Consider the following 27,293-nt stretch of genomic DNA (forward strand, 5'->3'; position numbering starts at 1 on the left):
TTAGTGATGTTTACAGGTTGCTGGAGAGTCCTTTCCAAAGCTTGAATGATCTGGTCCATCTGTTCATTCTCATTATGTTTTCTCGCCTGTGACTGCTGATAGGTTTGGTATCTCAATTCTGCCTTCCATTTCCACCCCTCATCAGCTGAGAGAATCATGCAGCAGAGACCGAATCAAACTTGCGGAGTCACATTAAACATTTGTGTAGTACTATGGACACACTGAGTAAACTGTGCTCGTTTTTCCTTTCTATCTGGGGCCTCATTCATGATCATTATCATTTCTTGAGGCTTCCAGGGTGCAAACACAGGAATCACTGAGGGCTGTCCCTCCTCCTAGTCCTAGGGGGAGCATTTGCTACTGCTGTTCAGGAGGATTTAAACTAATGTGGCAGGGGGATAGGAACAAGTGCAGAGAGACAGAGGGGTGTAAAATGAGAGTAGAAGCAAAAAGTAGTAAGGTGAAAAGTAAAAGTGGCAGGCTGTCAAATCCAGAGCAAAAATCAAAAAGGGCCACTTTTCAACATAATTGCATAAGGGCTAAGAGTGTTGTAAAAACAAGCCTGAAGGCTTTGTGTCAATGCAAGGAGCATTCGTAATAAGGTGGATGAATTGAATGTGCAGATAATTATTAATGAATATGATATAGTTGGAATCACACAGACATGGCTCCAGGGTGACCAAGGATAGGAGCTCAACATCCAGGGATATTCATTATTCAGGAGGGACAGACAGGAAAGAAAAGAAGGTGGGGTAGCGTTGGTGGTTAGAGAAGAGATTAACGCAATAGAAAGGAAGGACATTAGCCTGGAAGATGTGGAATCGATACGGGTAGAGCTGTGTAACACTAAGGGGCATAAAATGCTGGTGGGATTTGTGTACAGGCCACCTAACAGTAGTAGTGAAGTTGGGGATGGCATTAAACAGGAAATTAGAAATGCGTGCAAAAAAGGAACAGCAGTTATAATGGGTGATTTCAATCTACATATAGATTGGGTGAACCAAATTGGTAAGGGTGCTGAGGAAGAGGATTTCTTAGAATGTGTGCGGGATGGTTTTCTGAACCAACATGTCGAGGAACCAACTAGAGAGCAGGCCATTTTAGACTGGGTATTGAGCAATGAGGAAGGGTTAGTGAGATGCTGAAGATGTTCTATAGGTCAGTTGTGGAGAGCGCCCTCTTCTTTGTGGTGGCGTGTTGGGGAGGCAGCATGAAGAAGAGGGACGCCTCACGTCTTAATAAGCTGGTAAGGAAGGCGGGCTCTGTCGTGGGCAAAGTACTGGAGAGTATAACATCGGTAGCAGAGTGAAGGGCGCTGAGTAGGCTACGGTCAATTATGGAAAACCCTGAACATCCTCTACATAGCACCATCCAGAGACAGAGAAGCAGTTTCAGTGACAGGTTGCTATCGATACAATGCTCCTCAGACAGGATGAAGAGATCAATACTCCCCAATGCCATTCGGCTTTACAATTCAACCGCCAGGAGTAAGATATGTTAAAGTGCCGGGGTTGATTGTATTTAATGTATTTAAGTAAACTACTTAAGAACTTTTTAAAAGCTATTATTAATGCTCTTTGAGAGGGTGATTTTAGATGCATATCATATTTTTACTGAGTTAAGTATTGTATGTAATTAGTTTTGCTACAATAAGTGTATGGGACATTGGAAAAAAGGTTGAATTTCCCCATGGGGATGAATAAATTGTCTATCTATCTATCTATCAATCTTGTCATGCAAGGCCCCTTGTGTAAGAGTGACCATAATATGGTGGAATTCTTCATTAAGATGGAGAGTGACATAGTTAATTCAGAACCAAACGTTCTGAACTTAAAGAAGGGCAACTTTGAAGATATGAGACGTGAATTAGCTAAGACAGACTGGCAAATGATATTTAAAGGGTTGACGGTGGACAAAAACATAGAAACATAGAAAATAGGTGCAGGAGTAGGCGACTCGGTCCTTCGAGCCTGCACCGCCATTCAGTATGATCATAGCTGATCATCCAACTCAGAACCCTGTACCTGCTTTCTCTCCATACCCCCGATCCCGTTAGCCACAAGGGCCATAACTAACTCCCTCTTAAATATAGCCAGTGAACTGGCCTCAACTGTTTCCTGTGGCAGAGAATTCCACAGATTCTCCACTCTCTGTGTGAAGAAGTTTTTCCTCATCTTGGTCCTAAAAGTCTTCCCCTTTATCCTTAAACTGTGACCCCTCATTCTGGACTCTCCCAACATCGGAAACAATCTTCCTGCATCGAGCTTGTCCAATCCCTTTAGAATGTTATACGTTTCAATAAGATCCCCCATCAATCTTCTAAATTCCAGTGAGTATAAGCCTAGTCGATCCAGTCTTTCTTCATATGAAAGTCCTGCCATCCCAGGAATCAATCTGTTGAACCTTCTTTGTACTCCCTCTATGGCAAGAATGTCTTTCCTCAGATTAGGGGACCAAAACTGCACACAATACTCTAGGTGCGGTCTCACCAAGGCCTTGTACAACTTGTTGGGCTTGAAATTCTGCCCTGTGTTCGTTTAGGAAGAGAGACAACCAACACCGGAATATTACAAAACTTGACTTTAATGGAGAATCGTAACTGGCACAGCGAATACACGGAGTCGCTGGAGAAGGCGCGTTCTGCCCTCCCCTTACATTCTACGCTTATTTATACACCTTTTCCCCATTCCATCCCCTCACTACACATATTTGGTAAGGCCGAACTTTGTTGTACAAATTAGGTAATATCGGGCACTTGTGTCCTCCTTATTGGCCCGATGCCATTCACTCACGAGTTACCTGTTTCTTTTGTTTACTGAATCGCGTGACACTAGCAGTTTCAGTGTAGCGGAATCCCCAGTTTCGCTTCCCCCCTCCCTTGCATTCCTGTCTCCTAATATCACGTGAGCCACTCCTGACCTGTAGTGGCAGTCTTGAATTAACCCTAACAAACTGCAGTAGAACCTCCCTGCTCCTGTACTCAAACCCTTTTGCTATGAATGCTGGCATACCTTTCGCCTTTTTCACCGCCTGCTGTAACTGCATGCCTCCCTTCAATGACTGGTGTACAATGACACCCAGGTCTCATTGCACCTCCCCTTTTCCTAATCGGCCACCGTTCAGATAATAATCTGTCTTCCTGTTCTTGCAACCAAAATGAATAACCTCATATTTATCCACATTAAATTGCATCTGCCATGAATTTGCCCACTCACCTAACCTATCCAAGTCACCCTGCATCCTCTTAGCATCCTCCTCACAGCTAACACCGCCGCCCAGCTTCGTGTCATCCGCAAACTTGGAGATGCTGCATTTAATTCCCTCATCTAAATCATTAATATATATTGTAAACAACTGGGGTCCCAGCACTGAGTCTTGCGGTACCCCACTAGTCACTGCCTGCCATTCTGAAAAGGTCCCATTTTCTCCCACTCTTTGCTTCCTGTCTGCCAACAATTCTCTATCCACATCAATACCATACCCCCAATACTGTGTGCTTTAAGTTTACACACTAATCTCCTGTGTGGGACCTTGTCAAAAGCCTTTTGAAAATCTAAATATACCACATCTACTGGCTCTCCCCTATCCACTCTACTGGTTACATCTTCAAAAAATTCTATAAGATTCGTCAGACATGACTTTCCTTTCACAAATCCATGCTGACTTTGTCCGATGATTTCACCTCTTTCCAAATGTGCTGTTATCACATCTTTGATAACCGACTCTCGCATTTTCCCCACCACTGACGACAGACTAACCGGTCTATAACTCCCCGGTTTTTCTCTCCCTCCTTTTTTAAAAAGTGGGGTTACATTAGCCACCCTCCAATCCTCAGGAACTAATCCAAAATCTAAGGAGCTTTGAAAAATTATCACTAATGCATCCACTATTTCTTGGGCTACTCTGAGATGCAGAACATCTGGCCCTGGGAATTTATCTGCCTTTAATCCCTTCAATTTACCTAACACCACTTCCCTACTAACATGTATTACCCTCAGTTCCTCCATCTCACTAGACCAGGGGTGGGCAAACTTTTTGACTTGTAGGCCACAAAGGGTTCTAAAATTTGACAGTGGGGCTGGATCAGGAGCAGATGGACGGAGTGTTTTGGTAATACACCTCATAAGAGAAAATAAAATATCATGGGTTATGTAGAAAACATGTGCTTTAATTTCAATTAAAAATGAACAAATGCATTACAACAAAATATCTGTCTTTGAAGTCCCATGGTATTTAGCTATTTATTGAAATGACTTATAAAACACTGAAAATTAAATGAATAAAATACAGCTTTTTTTAATAGTAACAGTTAATATTTTAAAGCACTGAAAATTCTGTTATCCTTCAAGATATTATCATCATCACTCTCCTCCTGACTGTCTTTATTTCAAAAACGGTAGGAGATGCAGGTCTACTTGTCCTGCTCCTTCTTATTCAATTGTCCCCTGTGCCAAAACTCAACGACGACCAGCAGAAGGACAGAACAGTGACAGCGCGCCAGTATGCGGAGCGCGTTATTTGATCTGGAGCGCATTTTTTATTTTGAGAACGTACGTGCACCTGCGCACTACTCATATAACCATATAACCATATAACAATCACAGCACGGAAACAGGCCATTCCGGCCCTCCTAGTCCGTGCCGAACTCTTAATCTCACCTAGTCCCACCTACCCGCACTCAGCCCATAACCCTCCACTCCTTTCCTGTCCATATACCTATCCAATTTTACCTTAAATGACACAACTGAACTGGCCTCTACTACTTCTACAGGAAGCTCATTCCACACAGCTATCACTCTCTGAGTAAAGAAATACCCCCTCGTGTTTCCCTTAAACTTTTGCCCCCTAACTCTCAAATCATGTCCTCTCGTTTGAATCTCCCCTACTCTCAATGGAAACAGCCTATTCACGTCAACTCTATCTATCCCTCTCAACATTTTAAATACCTCGATCAAATCCCCCCTCAACCTTCTACGCTCCAATGAATAGAGACCTATCTTGTTCAACCTTTCTCTGTAACTTAAGTGCTGAAACCCAGGTAACATCCTAGTAAATCGTCTCTGCACTCTCCCTAATTTATTGATATCTTCCTATAATTCGGTGACCAGAACTGTACACAATATTCCAAATTTGGCCTTACCAATGCCTTGTACAATTTTAACATTACATCCCAACTTCTGTACTCAATGCTCTGATTTATAAAGGCATGTCCATCACTTAACAGAAATGACATGTAACATGTAAGGCTTATTGAAAAAAAAAATTCAAATGCATTTTTTACATAACACAACGAAGAAACTTATTTTTAATTTCAGTGGGAACAGTGTTGTTGGTCTCCCTTTTTAGCCAGCGCATCAAAGTCTGGATTTAGTTTTGTTGTGGCGATTCTCAAGATGGATCTGAGGTGTTAACAAGGTATATTAATATAATTTCATCAAGTTCTGCGGGCCGGATTAAAAAGCTTAACGGGCTGTAGTTTGCCCATGCCTGCACTAGACCCTCAGTCCCTTACTATTTCTGGAGGGTTATTTATGTCCTCCTTCGTGAAGACAGAACCAAAGTAGTTATTCAATTGGTCTGCCATGTCTTTGTTCCCTATGATCAATTCACCTGTTTCTGGCTGTAAAGGTCCTTACATTTGTCTTGACCAATCTTTTTCTTTACACATGTCTGTAAAAGCTCTTAGAGTCAGTTTTTATGTTCCCTGCCAGCTTTCTCTCATAATCTTTTTTCCCTTTCCTAATTCAGCCCTTTGTCCTCCTCTGCTGGTCTCTGAATTTCTCCCAGTCCTCAGGTGTGCCGCTTTTTTTTTTGCTAATTTATATGTTTCTTCTTTGGACTTGATACTATCCCTAATTTCCCTTGTCAGCCACAGGTGCACTACCTTCCCTGGTTTATTCTTTTGCCAAACTGGGATGAACAATTGTTGTAGTTCATCCATGCGATCTTTAAATGCTTGCCATTGCATATCCACCGTCAACCCTTTAAGTATCATTTGCCAGTCTATCTTAGCTAATTCACGTCTCATACTTTCAAAGTTACCCTTCTTTAAGTTCAGAACCTTTGTTTCTGAATTAACTATGTCACTCTCCATCTTAATGAAGAATTCCACCATATTATGGTCACTCTTACACAAGGGGCCTCGCATGACCAGATTGCTAACTAACCCTTCCTCTTTGCTCAATACCCAATGTGGAATGGCCTGCTCTCTAGCTGGTTCCTCAACATTCATATGCAATGGCAAGCATTTACAGATTGCATGGATGAACTACAACAAGTGTTCATCCCAGTTTGGCAAAAGAATAAACCAGGGAAGGTAGTGCACCCGTGGCTGACAGGGGAAACTAGGGATAGTATCAAGTCCAAAGAAGAAACATACAAATTAGCCAGAAAAAGTGGCACACCTGAGGACTGGGAGAAATTCAGAGTCCAGCAGAGGAGGACAATGGGATTAATTAGGAAAGGGAAAAAAGGTTATGAGAGAAAGCTGGCAGGGGACATAAAAACTGACTGTAAAAGCTTTTATAGATAAGTGAAAAGAAAAAGATTGGTTAAGACAAATGTAGGTCCCTTACAGTTAGAAACAGGTGAATTGGTCATAGGGAACAAGGACATGGCAGACCAATTCAATAACTACTTTAGTTCTGTCTTCACTAAGGAGGACATAAATAATCTGGAAATAGTAGAGGACCGAGGGTCTAGTGCGATGGAGGAACTGAGGGAAATACATGTTAGTAGGGAAGTGGTGTTAGGTAAATTGAAGGGATTAAAGGCAGATAAATCCCCAGGGCAAGATGGTCTGCATCCCAAAGTGCTTAAGAAATTAGCCCAAGAAATAGTGGATGCATTAGTGATAATTTTTCAAAACTCCTTAGATTCTGGATTAGTTCCTGAGGATTGGAGGGTGGCTAATGTGACCTCAGTTTTTTTAAAAATGAGGGAGAGAGAAACCGGGAAAGTTTGCCTGACATCGGTGGTGGGGAAACTGCAAGAGTTGGTTGTGAAAATGTGATAACAACACATTTGGAAAGAGGTGAAATAATCGGACAACGTCAGCATGGATTTGTGAAAGGAAAATCATGTCTGGCGAATCTTATAGAATTTTTTGAGGATGTAACTTGTAGAATGGATAGGGAAGAACAAGTGGATGTGGTATATTTGGATTTTCAAAACTCTTTTGACAAGGTCCCACACAGGAGATTAGTGTGGAAACTTAAAGCACACAGTATTGGGGGTATGTTATTGATGTGGATAGAGAATTGGTTGGTAAACAGGAAGCAAAGAGTGGGAATAAACGGGACCTTTTCAGATTGACAGGCAGTCACTAGTGGGGTACTCCAAGGCTCAGTGCTGGGGCCCCAGTTGTTTACAATATATATTAATGATTTAGACGAGGGAATTAAATGCAGCATCTCCAAGTTTGCGGATGACACGAAGCTGGGCGGCAGTGTTAGCTTTGAGGATGCTAAGAGGATGCAGAGTGACTTGGATAGTTTAGGTGAGTAGGCAAGTTCATGGCAGATGCAATTTAATGTGGATAAATATGAGGTTTGGTTGCAAGAACAGGAAAACAGATTATTATCTGAATGGCCGATTAGGAAAAGGGGAGGTGCAATGAGACCTGGGAGACATTGTACACCAGTCATTGAAAGTGGGCATGCAGGTACAGCAGGCGGTGAAAAAGGCAAATGGTATGTTGGCATTCGTAGCAAGAGGATTTGAGTACGGGAGCAGGGAGGTTCTACTGCTGTTGTACAAGGCCCTGGTGAGACCACAGCCGGAGTACTGTATGCAGTTTTGGTCCCCTAATCTGAGTAAAGACATTCTTGCCATAGAGGGAGTACAAAGAAGGTTCAACAGATTGATTCCTGGGATGGCAGGACTTTCATATAGATTGATAGATACTTTATTCATCCCCATGGGGAAATTCAACTTTTTTTCCAATGTCCCATACACTTGTTGTAGCAAAACTAATTACATACAATACTTAACTCAGTAAAAAAAAATATGATATGCATCTAAATCACTATCTCAAAAAGCATTAATAATAGCTTTTAAAAAGTTCTTAAGTCTTGGTGGTAGAATTGTAAAGCCTAATGGCATTGGGGAGTATTGACCTCTTCATCCTGTCTGAGGAGCATTGCATCGATAGTAACCTGTCGCTGAAACTGCTTCTCTGTCTCTGGATTGTGCTATGTAGAGGATGTTCAGAGTTATCCATAATTGACCGTAGCCTACTCAGCGCCCTTCGCTCAGCTACAGATGTTAAACTCTCCAGTACTTTGCCCACAACAGAGCCCGCCTTCCTTACCAGCTTATTAAGACGTGAGGCGTCCCTCTTCTTAATGCTTCCTCCCCAACACGCCACCACAAAGAAGAGGGCGCTCTCCACAACTGACCTATAGAACATCTTCAGCATCTCACTACAGACATTGAATGACGCCAACCTTCTAAGGAAGTACAGTCGACTCTGTGCCTTCCTGCACAAGGCATCTGTGTTGGCAGTCCAGTCTAGCTTTTCGTCTAACTGTACTCCCAGATACTTGTAGGTCTTAACCTGCTCCACACATTCTCCATTAATGATCACTGGCTCCATATGAGGCCCAGATCTCCTAAAGTCCACCACCATCTCCTTGGTCTTGGTGATATTGAGACGAAGGTTGACTAGGTTTATACTCGCTGGAATTTAGAAGATTGAGGGGGGATCTTATTGAAATGTGTAAATTTCTAAAGGGATTGGACAGACTAGATGCAGGAAGATTGTTTCCGATGTTGGGGGAGTCCAGAACGAGGGGTCACAGTTTTAGGATAAAATGGAAGCCTTTTAGGACCAAGATGAGGAAAAGCTTCTTCACACACAGAGTGGTGAATCTGTGGAATTCTCTGCTACAGGAAACAGTTGAGGCCAGTTGATTGGCTACATTTAAGAGGGAGTTAGATATGGCCCTTGTGGCTAAAGGGATCAGAGGTATGGAGAGAAAGCAGGTACAGGGTTCTGAGTTGGATGATCAGGCATGATCATACTGAATGGCGGTGCAGGCTTGAAGGGCCTAATGGCCTACTCCTGCACCTATTTTCTATGTTTCTATGTGTGGAAAATTAAAATCTCCCACAATCACAACATTGTGCTTACTACAAATATCGGCTATCTCCTTACAAATTTGCTCCTCCAATTCTCGCTCCCAATTAGGTGGTTTATAATACACCCCTATAAGTGTTACTATACCTTTCCCATTCCTCAATTCCACCCAAATAGGCTCCCGAAATGAGCCCTGTAATCTATCCTGTCAAAGCACTGCTGTAATATTTTCTCGGACAAGCATTGCAATACCTCCCCCTCTTGCCCTTCTGATTCTATCACACCAGAAGCAACAAAATACAGGAATATTTAGTTGCCAATCACACCCCTCCTGCAACCATGTTTCACTAATAGATACAACATCATATTTCCAATTATCAATCCATACTCTAAGCTCATCCACCTTTCTTAAAATGCTCCTAGCATTAAAATAGATGCATTCAAGAAACTTTCCACCTCTTCCTCTCTGTTTATCCCGAACGGTGCAAACAACTTTATTATCTCTTTTTTTCACTTCTCCCCTACATCTTCGGTCTGAGTGCTCCTACATCAGGGAGGAAGTTCAAATGATCTCTGTGTTAAAAGTTCAGCCATCAAGGTGACTGGAGGCAGCTGCAGGTTCATGAGGGACTGTTACTGTCAGATTCTGCAGCTCTTGTGGCTGCTCATCGCACCCAGGACTGAACCCTGGTCACTGAGCACTGGAGGAGTCCGTTCTGCTGATGTTAGTCTTAATCTGGACTGGTGTTTAATATTGTGTATCTGTGAACGATAAATCAGTTCTGTATCAAATCCCATGTCTCAGGTACTCACTGTCTCTACCACACTCACAATGTACACTAGAAAGGCCACTCGGCCCATCTGGTCCCTGCCCATGTTTCTGTTCCATAACAGTATATCAAAATCTATCCCTGCCATTCCCCTCTCACTCTCCCTGAGATGACAGGTTGCAACTAGTCACCACTCCGTGGGATAGGAGATTTCCCGTGAATTTCATGGAAACATATAAATTCACAACTCATTACAGATGCTTTGTCCCACATTGCTGTGCCAACCATGTATCTTACTCTAGAAGCTGCTTAGAATTACTCTACCACATAGCCACCTATTTTCCTAAGCTCCATGTACCTATCTGAGAGTCTCTTAAAAGACCCTATTGTATCCACCTCTACCACCGTCGCTGGCGGTGCATTCCACACACTCACCACTCTTTGCTTAAAAAACTTAGCTCTGACATCTCCTCTGTACCTACTTCCAAGCAGCTTAAACCTATTCCCCCTCATGTTAGCTGTTTCAGCCCTGGGGAAAAAGCCTCTGGCTATCCACACGACCAATGCCTCTCATCATCCTATACACCTGCATGAATTTCTCCAGGGTGAATAAGGCGATGAGCTCACTGTGGTTTTGACGTTCTCTCTCTCTCTCCTTGTGTCTGACGTCACAGTCCCGCCTCACTCAGGCACTTAAAGTGACACTCACAGTAAATGAACCTGCGGTCTCGTAACACAATGCGCATCTAAAGTCTGACAGCAGACTAGCGACTGAATCTTCGATGGTGCAGAGTCAGAAACTGAAGAGTTGCCAGCCTGAGTCAGGGCTTTGGGGCTCCAGAGAGAGATGGGGTCTAGAGTTTACCAGGAGGAGGAGGAATCAGACCAGCAGGATGTGGCTACAAAAGAAAGATCAGAAACATTTGTAAACTGGTTGACCGGAAAAAAAGGTTAATTTCAGGCAGCAATTGTGGAGAGAGGAATAAATAGAAAACGTTTAGGCCGAGCCCCTTCGGTGTGCCTAGCCTGTGTACTCCTCTGCTTAGTTGCTCTCTGAATTGCAGAGTTCCTCCAGCTTTTTGTGTGTGTGCGTCTCTGTATTTCCAGCAACTGCAGAATCTCCTGTGTTTTATATCTACATTTTACTTTGGCGTTAGATACACGTTGGTATTGAGTATACTGTTTATGGGAGCCGCTTTCTGCGTTAAAGCAGCTGCAGATTTTCTATACACACTATAAAAAAAAATGAGGTATGGACATTGGACTGGTGCTTGCAGAAATGTTTAATGGCACCGTGATTACCCATAGGGAGATGCGTTAAGAATTTCGCCGGCGCTGAAGCGCCAACGAAATGCGCAGGCGTCAGGCTGAGGACGTCCCTGAGTTTCACGCATGCGCGCAGTACCCAGAAGGCCTTGAAAATGTCGGCTGCAGGAAAGAGCGATTCTCTGTGTTTTTATCTTATTCACCGACTTCAGGCTGATTCCTGTGAAACCTGGTCACCGTGACCAGCAATCCCGAGACAGTCCTGCTCTCGTCCCTGTCTCTCAGCCCCACGATCCGTACATGGCCTCCGGGGAGCTTACGGCAGATGAGGGAATGGGAACCGATGGATCTCTCAGACAGAGCTGAGCTCCAGCTATCTAAATGCAAGGATTAGGAACCCAGAGGAAGGGAACAAAATCTTTTACATCAGCAGTTGAGAAAATCAGCATTAGTACTCTTTTCCGTAGATGCTGCCTGGCCTGCTGAGCTCCTCCAGTATTTTGTGTGTGTTGCTTCCTCTACCTCCTCTTGCTCTGGACTTTTCTACCGGTGAGAACATGTTTTGTCCCATTCTCTCTGGGTACGTAATGATATCAAACACCTTTGACCTGGGCAACAAGTAGCTTTCACATCACAAATGTGCCAGACTCCAGTGAAACAGACTACTGCCCTTCCCTTCATATTCATTGGGATTGCATTCACTGAGTTCACCACTGTCAGTCATTGGGGGAGGGTTCAGAGGAAATATTTATGTAGAATACAGAAACTAGTGATGCCTGTTTGCATTTTGGTGATGCAAGAGTTGCTGGAGAATTTGCAAGTGGGAAGAAGTGGAGTGATATTTGGAAATCTGACATTTTAAAGCATAATTTAGCAAGCAAACCACATATGGACAATGTGCAAAAGCTTTGGTGAGAAAATCCCCCATTTCCTGTTACAGGCCTGCTACATAGGTTGTGTGAGAGTGCAGATGAACTCGATCAAACCCAGAGGAGATGAAAGTTCCTATTGACAGTGATTTGCTAGCTGTGAAAATGAATACCTCTCTATATAAAATTCACTGTGCACATCTTGTCACTGGGTAAAAAATACACAGTACAAGATTTATCTGCACACTGGTTATTACAAATTAGAGGGGTATTGTAGGGAAGGAGGGCAGACCTCCAGTATCCCTGATGCCCTCACCTACAAGATGTGCATCCAGCTGCAGCTTGTAACCCTGCACTTACATCTCCATCTAAATGTGCAATGTGTAATTTATAGTAATTTATAATAGATAGTTTGTACATAGGACAGTCAATATAACATCGAAATGCAATTGTATCAGCATGAATTAATCATTCTGATGGCCTGGTAGAAGATGATGTCCAGGAGCCTGTTGGCCCTTTTGCTGTGGTACCGTTTCCTGGATGGTAGCAGCAGGAACAGTTTGTGGTTGTGGTGAATTGGGCCTGTTTGTCCCTGATATTCTTTGGGCCCTTTTTATACACCTGTCTGTGTAAACGTACTGAATCGTGGAAAGTAGATTGTGCAATGTTTAATTCCCTTGTTTATATTTAGAGACATTTTTTGGTGTATAAAATGATGAGTGGTATTGAGCGTGTGAGTGGCCAGAGGAGTGTTTTTTTTTCCCAGGGTTGAAATGGTTAATGCCGCTTTTCCACACTCCCATAGACCCTTTGTCCATCTCCTGAGTAAACAGAGATGGAAAAATATTTAAGATCTCCCCCATCTGCTTTGTTTCCACACGTGGATTGCCACTCCGGTCTTCCAGAGGACCAACTTTGTGCCTTGCAATCCTTTTGCTCTTAATCTATCACTAGAATCCCTGAGGATTATCCTTCACCTTTTCTGTGACAGCAACCTCATGCCATCTTTTAGCCATCCTGATTGATTTCTTATGTGTTCTCTTGCATTTCTTATACTCCATAAGAAACTGACTGCCTATCCCTGTTACACAATTCCATTTTGTGCTTTACCAGGGTCTCAATATCTCTGGCAATCCAAGTTTCCCTACAGTTTCTATCTTTCTATCTTTCTATCTTTTATTCGGACATTTCCGCTTACTACTTTCAAAATTTCGCTTTGAAGGCCTCCCATTTACCAAGCACACCTTTGCCATAAAGCAGCCTGTCCCAGTCCACAGTTGCCAGATCCTAGTGTTGATTCCAGGTGTTGATCCATGTCCTGAACACATCCACCTTTCCTATGCTGCTCCTTGTATTGAAATATACAGGGCTCAGCATATTCACTGCACCATGCTCAACTTTTTCATTCCTGACTGTCTGAGGACTGAATAACATCTGTCTCCACAATCTCTCCACTACCTGTTCTGTTATTCAGGCTCCCATTCCCCCTGCAACTTTAGTTTAACCCCCCCCCCCTTACCCCCACCTCCCACCATGCAGATCTATCACCCCTTTGGCTTTCCTCTCCCAGATCAATAAAAAGGAGGTGCATACCAGGTGCAGGCAGATAGGAATAAATGGGGTAGTTATGAAATACAGGAAATTCAAGTGAACACTGATGAAAGAAATAAAAGAAGGCATGAGGTTGCCCCAGCAGACAAGGTGAAGGAGAATCCTCAGGGATTGTGCAGATATGTTAAGAGCAAAACGATTGTAAGGGAAAAAATTAATTCTCTGGAAGATCAGAATGGTAATCTATATGAAGGTATAATAGAGACTTGGGGAGATTTTTTTTGCATCCGAATTTACTCAGGAGATGGACACAGAGTCTATAGAAGTGAGGCAAAGCCACATCAACTTCATGGACCCTGTACAGATTACAGAGGTGGAGGGATTTGCTGTCTTGAGGCAAATTAGTGTGGACCAATCCCCAGGGCCTGACAAGTTGTTCACTAGGACCCTGCGGAAGACAAGGGCAGAAATTATTGGGGCCTTAGCACAGATATTTAAATCATCCTTAGTGACAGGTGAGGTACTGGAGGATTGGAGGACAGACAATGTTGTTCTGCTGTTCAAGAAAGGCTGTAAAAATAAACTAGGAAATTATACGTTGGTGAGCTTGACATCAGTACTGGGAAAGTTATTGGAATGTGTGTGCAGGAACCAAGTATATACTGTATGTATTTGGATAGGTGTGGACTGATAAAGGATAGACAGCATGGCTCTCACCAATCTTAGAGAGTCTCTCGAGGAAGTTATCAGGGAAGTGGATGAAGGCAAGGCAGTGGATGTTGTCTACATGGACTTTAGCAAGGCACTTGACAAAGTCTCATATGGGAGGTTGGTCAAGAAGGTTCAGTCACTCAGCATTCAAGATGAGATAGTAAATTGGATGAGATACTGTCTTTGGGAGAAGCCAGAGTGTGGTAGCAGATGGTTGCCTCTCTGACTGGAAGCCTGTGACTAGTGGTTGCCACAGGGATCAGTGCTGGATCTGCTGTTATTTGTCGTCTATATCAGTAATCTGGATGATAGTGTGGTTAACTGGATCAGCAAATTTGTGGGTGACAGCAAGACTGGGGGTAGTGGACAGTGAGGAAAACTATCATGGCTTGCAGTGCGATCTGGACCCACTGGGAAAATGGTTTTAGAAATGGAAAATGGAATTTAATGCAGACCAGTGTGAGTTGTTGCACTTTGGTATGACCTACCAAGGGAGGTGCTTCACAGTGACTGGTCGGGCACGGAGGAGTGTTGTAGAAGAAAGGGACCTGGGAATACAAGTCCTTAGTTCACTGAAAGTGGTCTCACAGTTAGATAGAGATGGAAGGAAAGATTTTAGTTCATTGGCCTTCATGAACCATATACTGACAATAGATGGATGTTATGCTGACTTCTAGAAGACATTGGTGAGGCCTAATTTGGAGAATTCTGTGCAGTTGTGGTCACCTGCCTACAGGAAAGCTGTAAAAGAAGTTCAGAGAGTTCAGAGAAAATTCACAATGATGTTGCCAGGTCTGGAGGACTTGGGTTAGAAGGAAAGATTGAACAAATCAGGACTTTATTCCTTAGAATGTAGAAGATTGAGGGGAGATTTGATTGTGATAGAGAGGCACAGATAGTGTTAATGCAAGCTGGCTTTTTCCACGAAGATTGGGGGGGGGGGGGACAACCAGAGGCCATGGGTTAAGGGTGAAAGGTGAAATGTTAAGGGGAACATGAGGGGAAACTTCTTCACACAGATGGTCATCTGGGTGTGGAATGAGCAGCCAGAGCAAGTGGTGCATGTGAGCTCGATTTCAACATTTAAGAGGTTTGTGTAGGTACCTGGATGATGGAGGTATGGGAGTGGGCTGTTTAAATAGTTCAGCACAAACTAGATGGCCCAAAGGGCCTGTTTCTGTGTTGAAATTTTCTTTGATCGTGACAAGAACCTGAAATAATACAAAAATTCACTCTAACCCCTTTTGACAGCTGTGCGAACCAACCAGTCATTTCAGCAGGAATGTTTTATATGGCATTAAAACTGTGGCACTTTAAGTTAATAATACATAAAAGAAGATCCCAGCTGCACGTCAAGAAAGACTATTTGCGTGAGAGTGTTTCACTTACTTTGAGGCCAGGCACCCATGCAGCTCAGCAGGAACAGGGAATAATACCAATGGAGAGAGTCAGACTGAGCCAAGGCACAGATTGGAGATGACAGAAATGCCCCATTCTTATAGAGACAGGAAGAGCATCAGGGAATTGATGGTCATTCCAGATACCAGCACTCTGCCCAGTCAGGAGATGATTTCTCTGTCCAACTTTCGTTGAACCTCACTGTAACAGTGTGATACCAGATCAAACCTTGGCAACTCAAGTAATCTCATCTGAAATGTTGTCCTACACCCATTGATGGATTTTGTAAATCTTTTTACAGGTTAAAAATGAGAAGGAATTCGTCTCCAGGAAGCTCAAACACGGCACAGCAGTTTTGTTGTCTCTGTCTAGATATTTAAGAAGTGGAACAAGGGATCCAATTGACCACCCTTCGTGCACAGACAGTGGGGAGGAATTCACTCGCTCATTTGACCAACTGGCATGCCTGTAATTTACACAGGAGAAAGGCCTTTTGCCTGCTCAAACAGTGGGAATGGATTCACTCGCTTATTACAATTGAAGGTACATCAGCAAGTTCATACTGGGCAAGGCCATTCATCTGTTCTGTGTGTGAGAAGGGGTTCAGTCGGTCTTCCCACCTGTGGACACACCAATCAGTTCACACCACACCGGGCAGAGGCTTGTCATCTGCTGAATTTCTGGGAAAGGATTCACTCAGTCATCTGACCTAATGGCTCACCAGCGAGTTCACACTGGGGAGAAGCCATTCACCTGCTCAGTCTGTCGGAAAGGATTCACTCAGTCAACTACCCTACTGGTACATCAGCGAGTTCACACTGGGGAAAAGCCATTCACCTGCTCAGTCTGTGGGAAAGGATTCACTCAGTCATCTACCCTACTGGTACATCAGCGAGTTCACACTGGGGAGAAGCCATTCACCTGCTCAGTCTGTGGGAAGGGATTCACACTGTCATCCCACCTACTGGTACATCAGCAAGTTCACACTGGGGAGAAGCCATTCACCTGCTCAGTCTGTGGGAAGGGATTCACACTGTCATCCCGCCTACTGGTACATCAGCGAGTTCACACTGGGGAGAAGCCGTTCACCTGCTCAGTCTGTGGAAAGAGATTCACTGATTCATCCCACCTACAGAGACATCAGCGAGTTCACACTGGGGAGAAGCCGTTCACCTGCTCAGAATGTGGGAAGAGATACACTGAATCTTCCACCCTACAGAGACATCAGCGAGTTCACACTGGGGAGAAGCTGTTCACCTGCTCAGAATGTGGGAAGAGATACACTGAATCTTCCACCCTACAGAGACATCAGCGAGTTCACACTGGGGAGAAGCCGTTCACCTGCTCAGTCTGTGGGAAGGGATTCACTCGGTCATCCCAATTACAGAGTCATCAGCGAGTTCACACTGGGGAGAAGCCGTTCACCTGCTCAGAATGTGGGAAAGGATTCACTCAGTCATCCAACCTACAGAGGCACCAGCGAGTTCACACTGGGGAGAAGCCGTTCACCTGCTCAGTCTGTGGGAAGAGATTCACTCATTCATACCACCTACAGAATCATCAGCGAGTTCACACTGGGGAGAGGACGTTCACCTGCTCAGAATGTGGGAAAGGATTCACTCTGTCATCTACCCTATTGGTACATCAGCGAGTTCACACTGGGGAGAAGCCGTTCACCTGCTCAGTCTGTGGGAAGAGATTCACTCAATCATACCACCTACAGAGTCATCAGCGAGTTCACACTGGAGAGAAACTGTTCACCTGCTCAGAATGTGGGAAGAGATTCACAGACTCTTCCACCCTACAGAGACATCAACGAGTTCACACTGGGGAGAAGCCTTTCACCTGCTCAGTCTGTGGGAAGAGATTCACTCATTCATACCACCTACAGAATCATCAGCGAGTTCACACTGGGGAGAGGCCGTTCAGCTGTTCAGAATGTGGAAAGAGATTCACTCATTCATCCCACCTACTGAGACATCAGCGAGTTCACACTGGGGAGAAGCCATTCACCTGCTCAGTCTGTGGGAAAGGATTCACTCAGTCATCCACCCTACAGAGTCATCAGCGAGTTCACACTGGGGAGAAACTGTTCACCTGCTCAGAATGTGGGAAGGGATTCACTCAGTCATCCAACCTCCAGAGTCATTTGCGAGTTCACACTGGGGAGAAGCCATTCACCTGCTCAGTCTGTGGGAAGGGATTCACTCAGTCATCCAACCTCCAGAGTCATCTGCGTGTTCACACTGGGGAGAAGCCATTCACCTGCTCAGTCTGTGGTAAGGGATTCACTCAGTCATCCAACCTCCAGAGTCATCTGCGAGTTCACACTGGGAAGAAGCTGTTCACCTGCTCAGTCTGTGGGAAGAGATTCACTCAGTCATTCACCCTACAGAGACATCAACGAGTTCACACTAGAGAGAGGCTGTTCACCTGCTGAGAATGTGGGAAAGGATTCACTCAGTCATCCCACCTACTGGCACACCTGTCAGCTCACAATGTGGAGTGGCCATTGTTATGAATCCCTAGGTTTTGTTTGCTGTGGACTGTCATTTTAAGAGAGTGAGAGAGAGATTAAGAAGGCAAATCAGTCTGACTTGCAGCTTGTTTACATCACGTGCAGCTTGTTTAGTTTTAACCGAGGACACAGACACTCAGAGTAAGACGGAGACAAAGGAGGAAAAATGGAAGCTTTGAAACTAGGGAAATATTGGCCAAGGGTCACTGTTTGGTACTTTCCTTTGCCCACAAGGGTGGGCTAATTATCGATTCACCGTACATCAAATGTGTGGTTGTCACCTCATTTGACCCATAGGAGTGGATCTGATTTGGGGTATCCTGCGGAGGCCACTTATGTGTTAACCCTTGCCTGGCTGTGGTGTGGTAATTCATTTTAAGATGATACCCCTTATGACAAGTCACTTCGGGTGATAATTAGTATGTGGATTTGGAAGTATGACAGATAAAATCTACAGTGACTGTTGTCTCGTTTTACCACCATGGAACCTCTCAACATTTACCCTGGATTACAATTATCTCTCTCATCACCTATTCTGTGGTTGAACTGAACTTTCATACTTTACCATCTCAAGACTCCAAGCCTTGTTTCCCCCGAGCTCAATAGTTTGGGAGTTATATTTATACACATAACACTCACGAGGAAATCTGCAGATGCTGGAAATTCAAACAACACACACAAAATGCTTGTGGAACACAGCAAGCCAGGCAGCATCTATAAGGAGAAGAACTGCTGATGTTTCAGGCTGAGACCCTTCGTCAGGACTAACTGAAAGGAAAGATACTAAGAGATTTGAAAGTAGTGGGGGGAAGGGGGAAATGCGAAATGATAGGAGAAGACCGGAGGAGGTGGGATGAAGCTAAGAGCTGGAAAGGTGATTGGTGAAAGTGATACAGAGCTGGAGAAGGGAAAGGATCATGGGACAGGAGGCCTCAGGAGAAAGAAAGGTGGCGGGGGGAAGCACCAGAGAGACATGGAAAACAAGCAAACAATTAAATATGTTGGTGATGGGATAAGAAGGGGAAGAGGGGCATTAACGGAAGTTGGTGAAGTCAATGTTCATCCCATCAGGTCGGAGGCTACCCAGCCGGTATATAAGGTGTTGTTCCTCCAACCTGAGTTTGGATTAATTTTGACAGTAGAAGAGGCCATGGATAGACATATCAGAATGGGAATGGGACGTGGAATTAAAATGTGTGGCCACTGGGAGTAGTCTGTTGTTGCTGGTTCGTTTCTAAAGCGTTACGGTTTGTAGCAAAATGGGGCCTGCGTCTGGGATATGAACAAATTTAAGGATTGATTTATTATCCATTTCATTGGGGAAATCCCTTTTGATTTATTTGTGTGTGGAAAACCAGCAGCAATGGATGTTGATAAATATCTGGAAGTGTGAACCTCTCAGGCATTAGAGGACACCAGAAGGATTGAGTTATTGAGTATTGCTAAAACGTTAATACTTGCTAAGGTGAAATTGACGATGAGGAGGGCACAGATGCAGAGGATAATAGATGAACATTATGTATCTGAGGGTGTATTTAAAGTGGAGGAATTGGAGGTGTTTCCTGAAAGTAAACCTAGTGAGCTTGAGCTCCAGTACAAGTTAGAAAAATTAAAGATGGAGGCTCTGGAAAGGCAGAGGCAGTTTCAGGCTGGAGAGGCAGAAAAGCAGAAAGAAAATTCTCTTACAATCTGTAATTAAGGGGAAGGCTTAGCAAGCCTATTCTGCTTTGACAGTTGCTGAAGCAGCTTATTATTTATTTATTTATGCTGCCTCAATCATCGCCACTGGGCTATAAATGTGCAGGAGCTGTGTGTGGTTCAGTGCTTTGCTCAAGGACACACACGCTGCCTCGGCTGAGGCTCGAACTCATGACTTTCAGATTGCATGTTCAACACCTTAACCACATGGCCACGCACCACACATTATGACATAGTGAAACAGGCTGTGCTCAAAGCTTACGAGTTGGTCCCAGAAGCAGACAGGCAAGAGTTTAGAAATTTGAAGAAATCTGTGAACCAGACATACGGAATTTGCTTATGAGAAATTTGTGTGCATTGACCGCTGGTGCACATCTGAACATGTAAATGATGATTTTAACAGCTTGAAAGAGTTGGTTTTAATTGAAGAATTCAGAAGGTGCGTCCCTGATGACATAAAGACGTATTTAGATGGAAATGATGCTGCCACTATGCAGGAATCTGCTGGATTAGCAGATCAGTTTGCTTTAACTCATAAAGTTATGTTTACCCTGAATAAGAGTTTCCAAAAGGCACTTGTCAAGTTGTGGGTAAACCTAATGAGCTCACCCCAGTGGCCTGTACCTGCATTCGGTGAACCCTTTTCCAAAGTTATAGTGGATTGTGTTGGCCCATTGCCAAAAACTAAAGCTGGCCATCAGTACCTGCTAATTATTATGTGTACTGCATCCAGATTCCCAGAGGCAATACCTCTCAGAAATATTAAAGCTAAAACTGTGGCAAAGGCTCTTACCAAGATTTTCACTTTATTCGATTTGCCTTAAGAAATCCAGTCTGATCAAGGATGTAATTTTACATCTGGATTATTCCAGCAGGTAGTTTCTGAACTGGGAGCCAAACAAATTGCATCATCTGTGTACCATACAGAATCACAAGGGGCTTTAGATAGATTTCATTCTACCCTCAAAACAATGATTAAGACATATTGTGTTGAAAATGGAAAAGACTGGGATGAAGGAATACATTTGCTTTTGTCCACAGAAAGAGTGTCAGTACAGGAATCACTGGGCTTTACTCCATTTGAACTTGTATTTGGTCACAGAGTGACCTTTCACCTTGTTAAAAGGAACGGTGGATTGATGGGGATGTACATGTTAACTCGTTAGACTGTTTTAAAGTTCAAAAATAAACTACACCAAGCCTGTAGTCTAGTGAGATTTCTCAAAACAAAATGAAGTGTTGGTTTGATAACAGGGCTCGCGAAAGAAAATACCAGGTGTGAGATAAGGTGCTTGCCTTACGTTGACGAATCCACTTCAGGCGAAATTCAATAGACCATATGAAGTAGTCTCCCAAATTAATGATGTGAATTATGTTATTAAAACACCCAACTGACTTGAACTAACACAAGTGGTACACATAAATATGATAAAACCTTTTTTGGCAAGCAGGTACCATCTGTGTGTGTTGTTATCAAAACAAATGAAACTGTCAACCCTGAGAATGAAACAATTGACTCGTCTGAGACTTTTCACAAGCCAAACATGGTCCCAGTTAGGCTAATGAACTCGGTTGTTCCAGAAAACATTGCTAACAAGTTGTCTCATCTGCAGCCAAAGCAACAACAACAGCTGAAGGAATTAATTCTGAAGTTTAAAGATTTATTTCCTGATGTTCCCAAGCAAACCACGGTCGCAGAACATGATGTAGATGTTGGTCAAGCCAAACCGATTAAACAACTCCCAAAGCGCATTAATGTAGAAAAGTGTAAATTGGCTGACCAGGGAATTGAGTATATGCTGGAGAATGGTATTATTAGGCCTTCAAAATGAGATTGGAGTCACCCTGCATTATTGTGCCCAAACCTGATTGTAGTGTTAGATTTTGCACTGATTATAGAAAGATAAATGCAGTAACAAAAACAGATGCCTATCCTATCCCTAGGGTGGATGATTGCATCGATAAGGCTGGATAAGCTAATTTCTTACAAAGATTGATCTGTTGAAAGGGTATTGGTGTGTTCCATTGACGGACAGAGGTAGAGAAATTTCTGCATTTGTGACACCATCTGGGTTGTATGAATACAATGTTTTGCCTTTTGGAAGGAAAAATGCTCCAGGAACATCCCAGAGAATGATTGATTTTGTAATTCGAGGGTTAGAACACACAGATACCTATATTGATGACTTAGTTACAGGGAGTGGCACTTGGGAAGAGCATAACTCTGCAGTAGAAAAGCTATTTGGCAGGCTATCCTAGGACAACCTTACAGTTAACTTGGCTAAGAGTGAATTTGGCCATGCCAGTGTGACCTGTCTTGGCTATGTTGTAGGTCAAAGCAAGTTAGCTTCTGTTCGGGCAAAAGTCCAGGCAATTTCTCAAGTTCCTATTCTGACTGCTAAGAAGGCTCTTAGAAGGTTTCTGGGAATGGATGGATATTATCGTAAGTTCTGTAAGAACTTTGCTGCTATCACTCTTCCTCTGACCAATCTCCTGAAGAAGGGTGAAAAGTTTGTTTGGACCGAGCCTGGTCAGAAGGCATTTGATTGATTGTTATCAGTATTTGAGATTAGGCCAATCAATGTAGTGCTGTCAGCAAAATTTAATTAGCAGATTGGAGCTATGGGTGGCAACACAAGTCATGGGTGCACAGAGAGTAAAGAAGGGGGCCAAAGTGACAACCCTGTGGGGTATGTGTGCTGAGGGTCAGAGAGACAGAGGAGATGGAGCCCACTCTTACTTCCTGCTGGCGATCTGATAGGAAGTCCAGGATCCAGCTACACAAGGCAGGGTGAAGGCCGAGGTCTCTGAGCTCCTTGTCGATACTTCACGCCTTTGTATGGCTACTTCTCTGCCCATGACTGCAAGGAACTGCAGGTAACTTTGGAGAGCAGAGAACATCAGAGAAACAAGCCTCCACTCCATGGACTCTTCCTACACTTCCCCTCCCTTGGAAAAGCTGGCCAAAGAACCTCATTACCTAGACATTCTTGCTGCAAACCCGCTCCCCCATCGGGGAAGAGATACAAAAGCCTTAAAGTGCGTAACACCAGGCTAAAGGATGGCTTCCTGTCTGCAGTTATAAGCCAAATGAATGATAAAATGGACTCAACCTCACAATGTAACTCGACGTGACCCTGCACCATATGTCTAACTGCACTGCACTTTCTCTGCAGCCATAATGCTTTGTTACAGTGATTATTTTGTTGTATATCAGCTCAATGCACTGTTGAAATGTATCCATCTGTGTGGATGGTACATCAGGCAAGATTTTCACTGTAGCTCAGTACATGATGATAATAAACAAATTTCCCATTTTAATTGTGTGGAAATATTAGACAGACTGAGCTTCTGCTCCAGAAGCTCAGAAGGAAACTGAACTGTTGTCATTTCTGTGGAAAGCAAATATATGGAAAATGCTTCAATCTCACATTACGGTCTGCGGTAACTGGGATCAGGTGACCGGTGGTGGGTCTCCCATATCAATATCAGAATCAGGTTTAATAGCACCGGCATATGTCATGAAATTCGTTGTCCCTGCGGTAGCAGTAGAACCCAATTCATAACAATAGTTATTAACAATTGTGATTTAAAATAACAATATACATATATATAGTACAAAAATAGAAAAAAAAATGTAATAAGCTATTTTAATTGTGTGGAGCAATTTGACTGACTGGGTTGTTGCTTTGGAAATTCTGAGGTGAAGCTGAATTGAACTTTACACATTTATGAGAAGCTCAGATAAATACAAATGGCTAAATTCTCACATGAACGGGTCAGACACCCAGAAACATCGGCTGCACTTCAGCACCTCAAAACAGTGGAGTGAAACATGCAGAAAGTATTGCAGAGAAAAAAAAATTGTCCACCCACAACGAGAGGACGTGACAGATCCGGATCTCACTGACTTGTCTGAACGGGCGAAAGATGAAGCTACACGTACACGGAGAGCAGTGACCCGCAGATGCTGCAGATCTGCAAAATAACATGAATGGGAAACGGGATCAGGTGACGGGTGGAGGGTTTCCCTCCTGAACCGGTGACTCTGCTCCTTGCCCCTCACACGCTGCCCGACCCATCCACCGCATTCCCCACATTATTCCATATTTACCCCAGATACATGTTTATTTTTCCACACCATATCTTCCCCGATCCCTTTCACTCCACCTCCAGGTCACAGAGTCACCGGCTTAATTCCCATCCCGGTCCAAAACATAATTCAGACCCAAACAGGAAATGTTCTCATTTCATTTAAATCAGTTCTGTGTTTATAAACACTCATTTCTATTCACATTCCTCCGGACTCAGTGGACAGGAACACTGAAACATCAAGTGAGAAACAGCAGGAGGCCATTCAGCCCCTCTAACCATCAGCAAGGTGGCGGATGCTCTCCCATCTCAGCCACATGTTTCTGCCCGATCCTCATTTCCTCGATCCCTTCGGTCTCCACACATCTGCCGCCCTCTGTTTTACGTGAGGACGATCACCGAGTCTTCACCGCCCTCTGTGGTGGGGATTTAAAGACATTCACCACCCTCGGAATGGAGACATTAACCCTCATCTAAGTCCCGGACAGTCCATCCCTGTTTCAGAGACTGGGATCCCTGGTTCAACCGGTAATGATGTTCTGCATTTCAATGTGTTCACCTCTCAGTCCTCGATTCTCTAAATGAAAGGGTTATCGCATTTGATCTTTCTTCATATGATGACCCCACCACTCCAGGGATCAGTCTGGTGAATCTTCATTGCACTCTCTATAACAAATACTCTCTAACCTCTTTGTTAATCCTCTATGCAATTAATTTCCATCTTCTGCAGCCCCGTGTTGCCCCAACCACTCACCTCCCACTCCTATCACTATTTCCACCCTCCCACCTCCCCTCTCACCTGGATCCACCTCTCACTCCCCAGCTCTTGCCCCATCCCCACCCCTCACCTCTTTTCTCTGACTATTTCCCGTCCACTCTCAGTCCAGAGGGAGGGTCTCAGCCCGAAATGTTGACGGTCCATTTCCCTCCACAGATGCTGCCCGACCCACTGAGTTCCTCCGGCAGTTTGTTCTTTGGTCTGTATAACCCGTGTTAGTATGGGGAGCGGGATTTTACACCATATTCCAGGTACAATCTCAACAAAGCACAAATAATGGTCACTTTGCCCGGACCACTGGCCCCGCTTGCAGGGCAACAGACTGCCGGTGTTTGCCCCCCAATGTGGTGAATCCCTCTGCTGGACACCACCGTGGGCCCAGACATTTCCACAGATGAGCCCCTCCTGTCCCCACCGGGACAAACATCCTGTCCGCCCCCTCTCTCACCATCTTCATCCTTTCAATAAAATCCCCCCTCTCCCTCCCTCCCCGGGGAGCCGGCATCACACCGACGGGCCGAGCGGTCTCCTCCTACCTCTCAGCGATACATCAGACTCCGGCCGCAGGAGACGCTTCACAAACGCCCCAACTTCCCTCGGAGGGAAATGGAAATAAATCAGAAAGCGGACATTTACTTTGAGGTTTTCTCCGCTCTGAGGAGGCGGTCGGCGCTTGAGCGGGAGACGGACTCAGCGGGGTAACGCCCACTCGGCTTGTCCGCCTCCGCGACTGGTTGTAACCGGTGATTGGCATCGCTTCGCACCAATGGGAATAGCGCAGCTCCCGAATCCTGTGTTGACAGCGGTGGGGGAGGGGCTGGTCACGTGATTATTAGCCCAGCCGTTAAACTGATAAAGCTCGAGCACAGCAGCGCGTGGGTGACGTAAGACACCGCGCACGTGAGGGCAGATCCCGGTGTCGGGAGCCCATGTGTGACTTCAGTCGCGCGTGGGGGGAGGAGCTGTGTCTGACGTCACCTGTGGGAGAGCGCTGGCATTTAAAAGCACCTTAATGGACTTTTCAGTGGGACAACAACATTAATGACGGGTTTCATCACTGAATCCAGTGTTGTGGGATGTAAAGTCCCCTGTTATGTGTCCGGCTGTGGCGTGTTGTTGGTGGAGTGGGCAGCGTGGTGATTGTCTCGATTCGGGTCACAACACCAGAATTGCCAGCGGGGTCCACACACAGTGTATTAGTCAACAGAAAACCTCTCGTCCCTGCAGTCTTTGTCTCCTGGTCAACTCAACACCCTGACAGTGTGGACCATAGATACCCCTTCCTCTCAGAGTCAGGGAATCATTCAGACAGCTGATCGCTGAGAGGAATTATATTTATTGGTCATTAAAGTTCACCCAGATTCGTTTGGACGGATTTGATGTGGAGTTCGGGGTGTCACAGTGAAAGGGTCGGACGGCCGAACTCTCTCCGTTGTCCAAACATCCTTCCAGGTGAGGCGACACTTCACCTGTGAATCTTCCGGGGTCGCATGTTGTGTCCGCTGCTCCCGATGCGGCCGCCTCTACACTGGTGACACCGGCTCCTCCGCAGTTGTGCGGGGTAGGAGTGTTTTTTGGGGGTTGATGATTGGGATGCTGTTCTTCTTGATGCGGGGGGTAAGGTGAGAGTTTGATTATTTTCTCTGAACGACTTTCATTCTTTTTATTTCTTTCGTGGCACTCTGGAGAAGAAAAAAAACTTGCAGTTGTTTATGGATACCTGATTTGATAATAAATTAACCGTTGAACTCTCCGCTCCGAGCAGGACTTCCCGGTGTCCAAGCATTTTCATTCCGATGCCCATTCCAGTTCTGACATGTCAACCCATCGCGTCCTCTTGTGCCAAGATGAGGCCACCCTCAGGGTCCAGGATCAGCACCTCATATTCCGTCTGGGTACACCCTTCCTCAACTTGATAGCATAAGTATCGATTAAATTGGAGAGTTTAACATCGGTAGCTGAGCGAAGGGCGCTGAGTAGGCTACGGTCAATTATGGAAAACTCTGAACATCCTCTACATAGCACCATCCAGAGACAGAGAAGCAGTTTCAGCGACAGGTTACTATCGATGCAATGCTCCTCAGACAGGATGAAGAGGTCAATACTCCCCAATGCCATTAGGCTTTACAATTCAACCGCCAGGACTTAAGAACTTTTTAAAAGCTATTATTAATGCTTTTTGAGATAGTGATTTAGATGCATATCATATTTTTTACTGAGTTAAGTATTGTATGTAATTAGTTTTGCTACAACAAGTGTATGGGACATTGGAAAAAAAGTTGAATTTCCCCATGGGGATGAATAAAGTATCTATCTATCTATATATCTATCTATCTATCTATCTATTTCTCCTTCCTGTGAACAAATTTCCCTCACACCCCTCCCTCTCACTCCCTCTGTGACTTTTCACGTCCTCTCACCTGCGTATCACTTCTCTCTGGGTCCAGTGCTCCATCCCTTTCTCCTATTCTCCACTCCCCTCTCCTATTAGACTCTATTTTCTTCTGCTCTTGAGCTTTCCCACCTACCTGGTTTCACCTATCACCTTCCAGCGAGACATTTC

The 27,293-nt window shown here is 44.4% G+C and overlaps 1 protein-coding gene across 2 annotated transcripts in view; it reads left to right on the forward strand.

Annotated features, from left to right (window-relative positions):
* The window catches only part of LOC140724364 (uncharacterized), a 72,970-nt gene that overhangs the window by 9,498 nt on the left and 36,179 nt on the right, over positions 1–27,293 (forward strand). Inside the window, exon 4 of one of the 2 annotated variants that reach the window (XM_073038811.1) lies at positions 15,946–18,051. The exons of the other annotated variant lie outside the window; for it this stretch is intronic. Within the exon in view, the coding sequence (XP_072894912.1) occupies positions 16,357–18,051 (1,695 nt within the window). The 5' untranslated portion in view covers positions 15,946–16,356. The remainder of the gene's footprint in view (positions 1–15,945; positions 18,052–27,293) is intronic. 2 annotated transcript variants of the gene reach the window in all.

This window comes from Hemitrygon akajei, unplaced genomic scaffold, assembly GCF_048418815.1.
Source record: "Hemitrygon akajei unplaced genomic scaffold, sHemAka1.3 Scf000197, whole genome shotgun sequence".
Classification (NCBI taxonomy): domain Eukaryota; kingdom Metazoa; phylum Chordata; class Chondrichthyes; order Myliobatiformes; family Dasyatidae; genus Hemitrygon; species Hemitrygon akajei.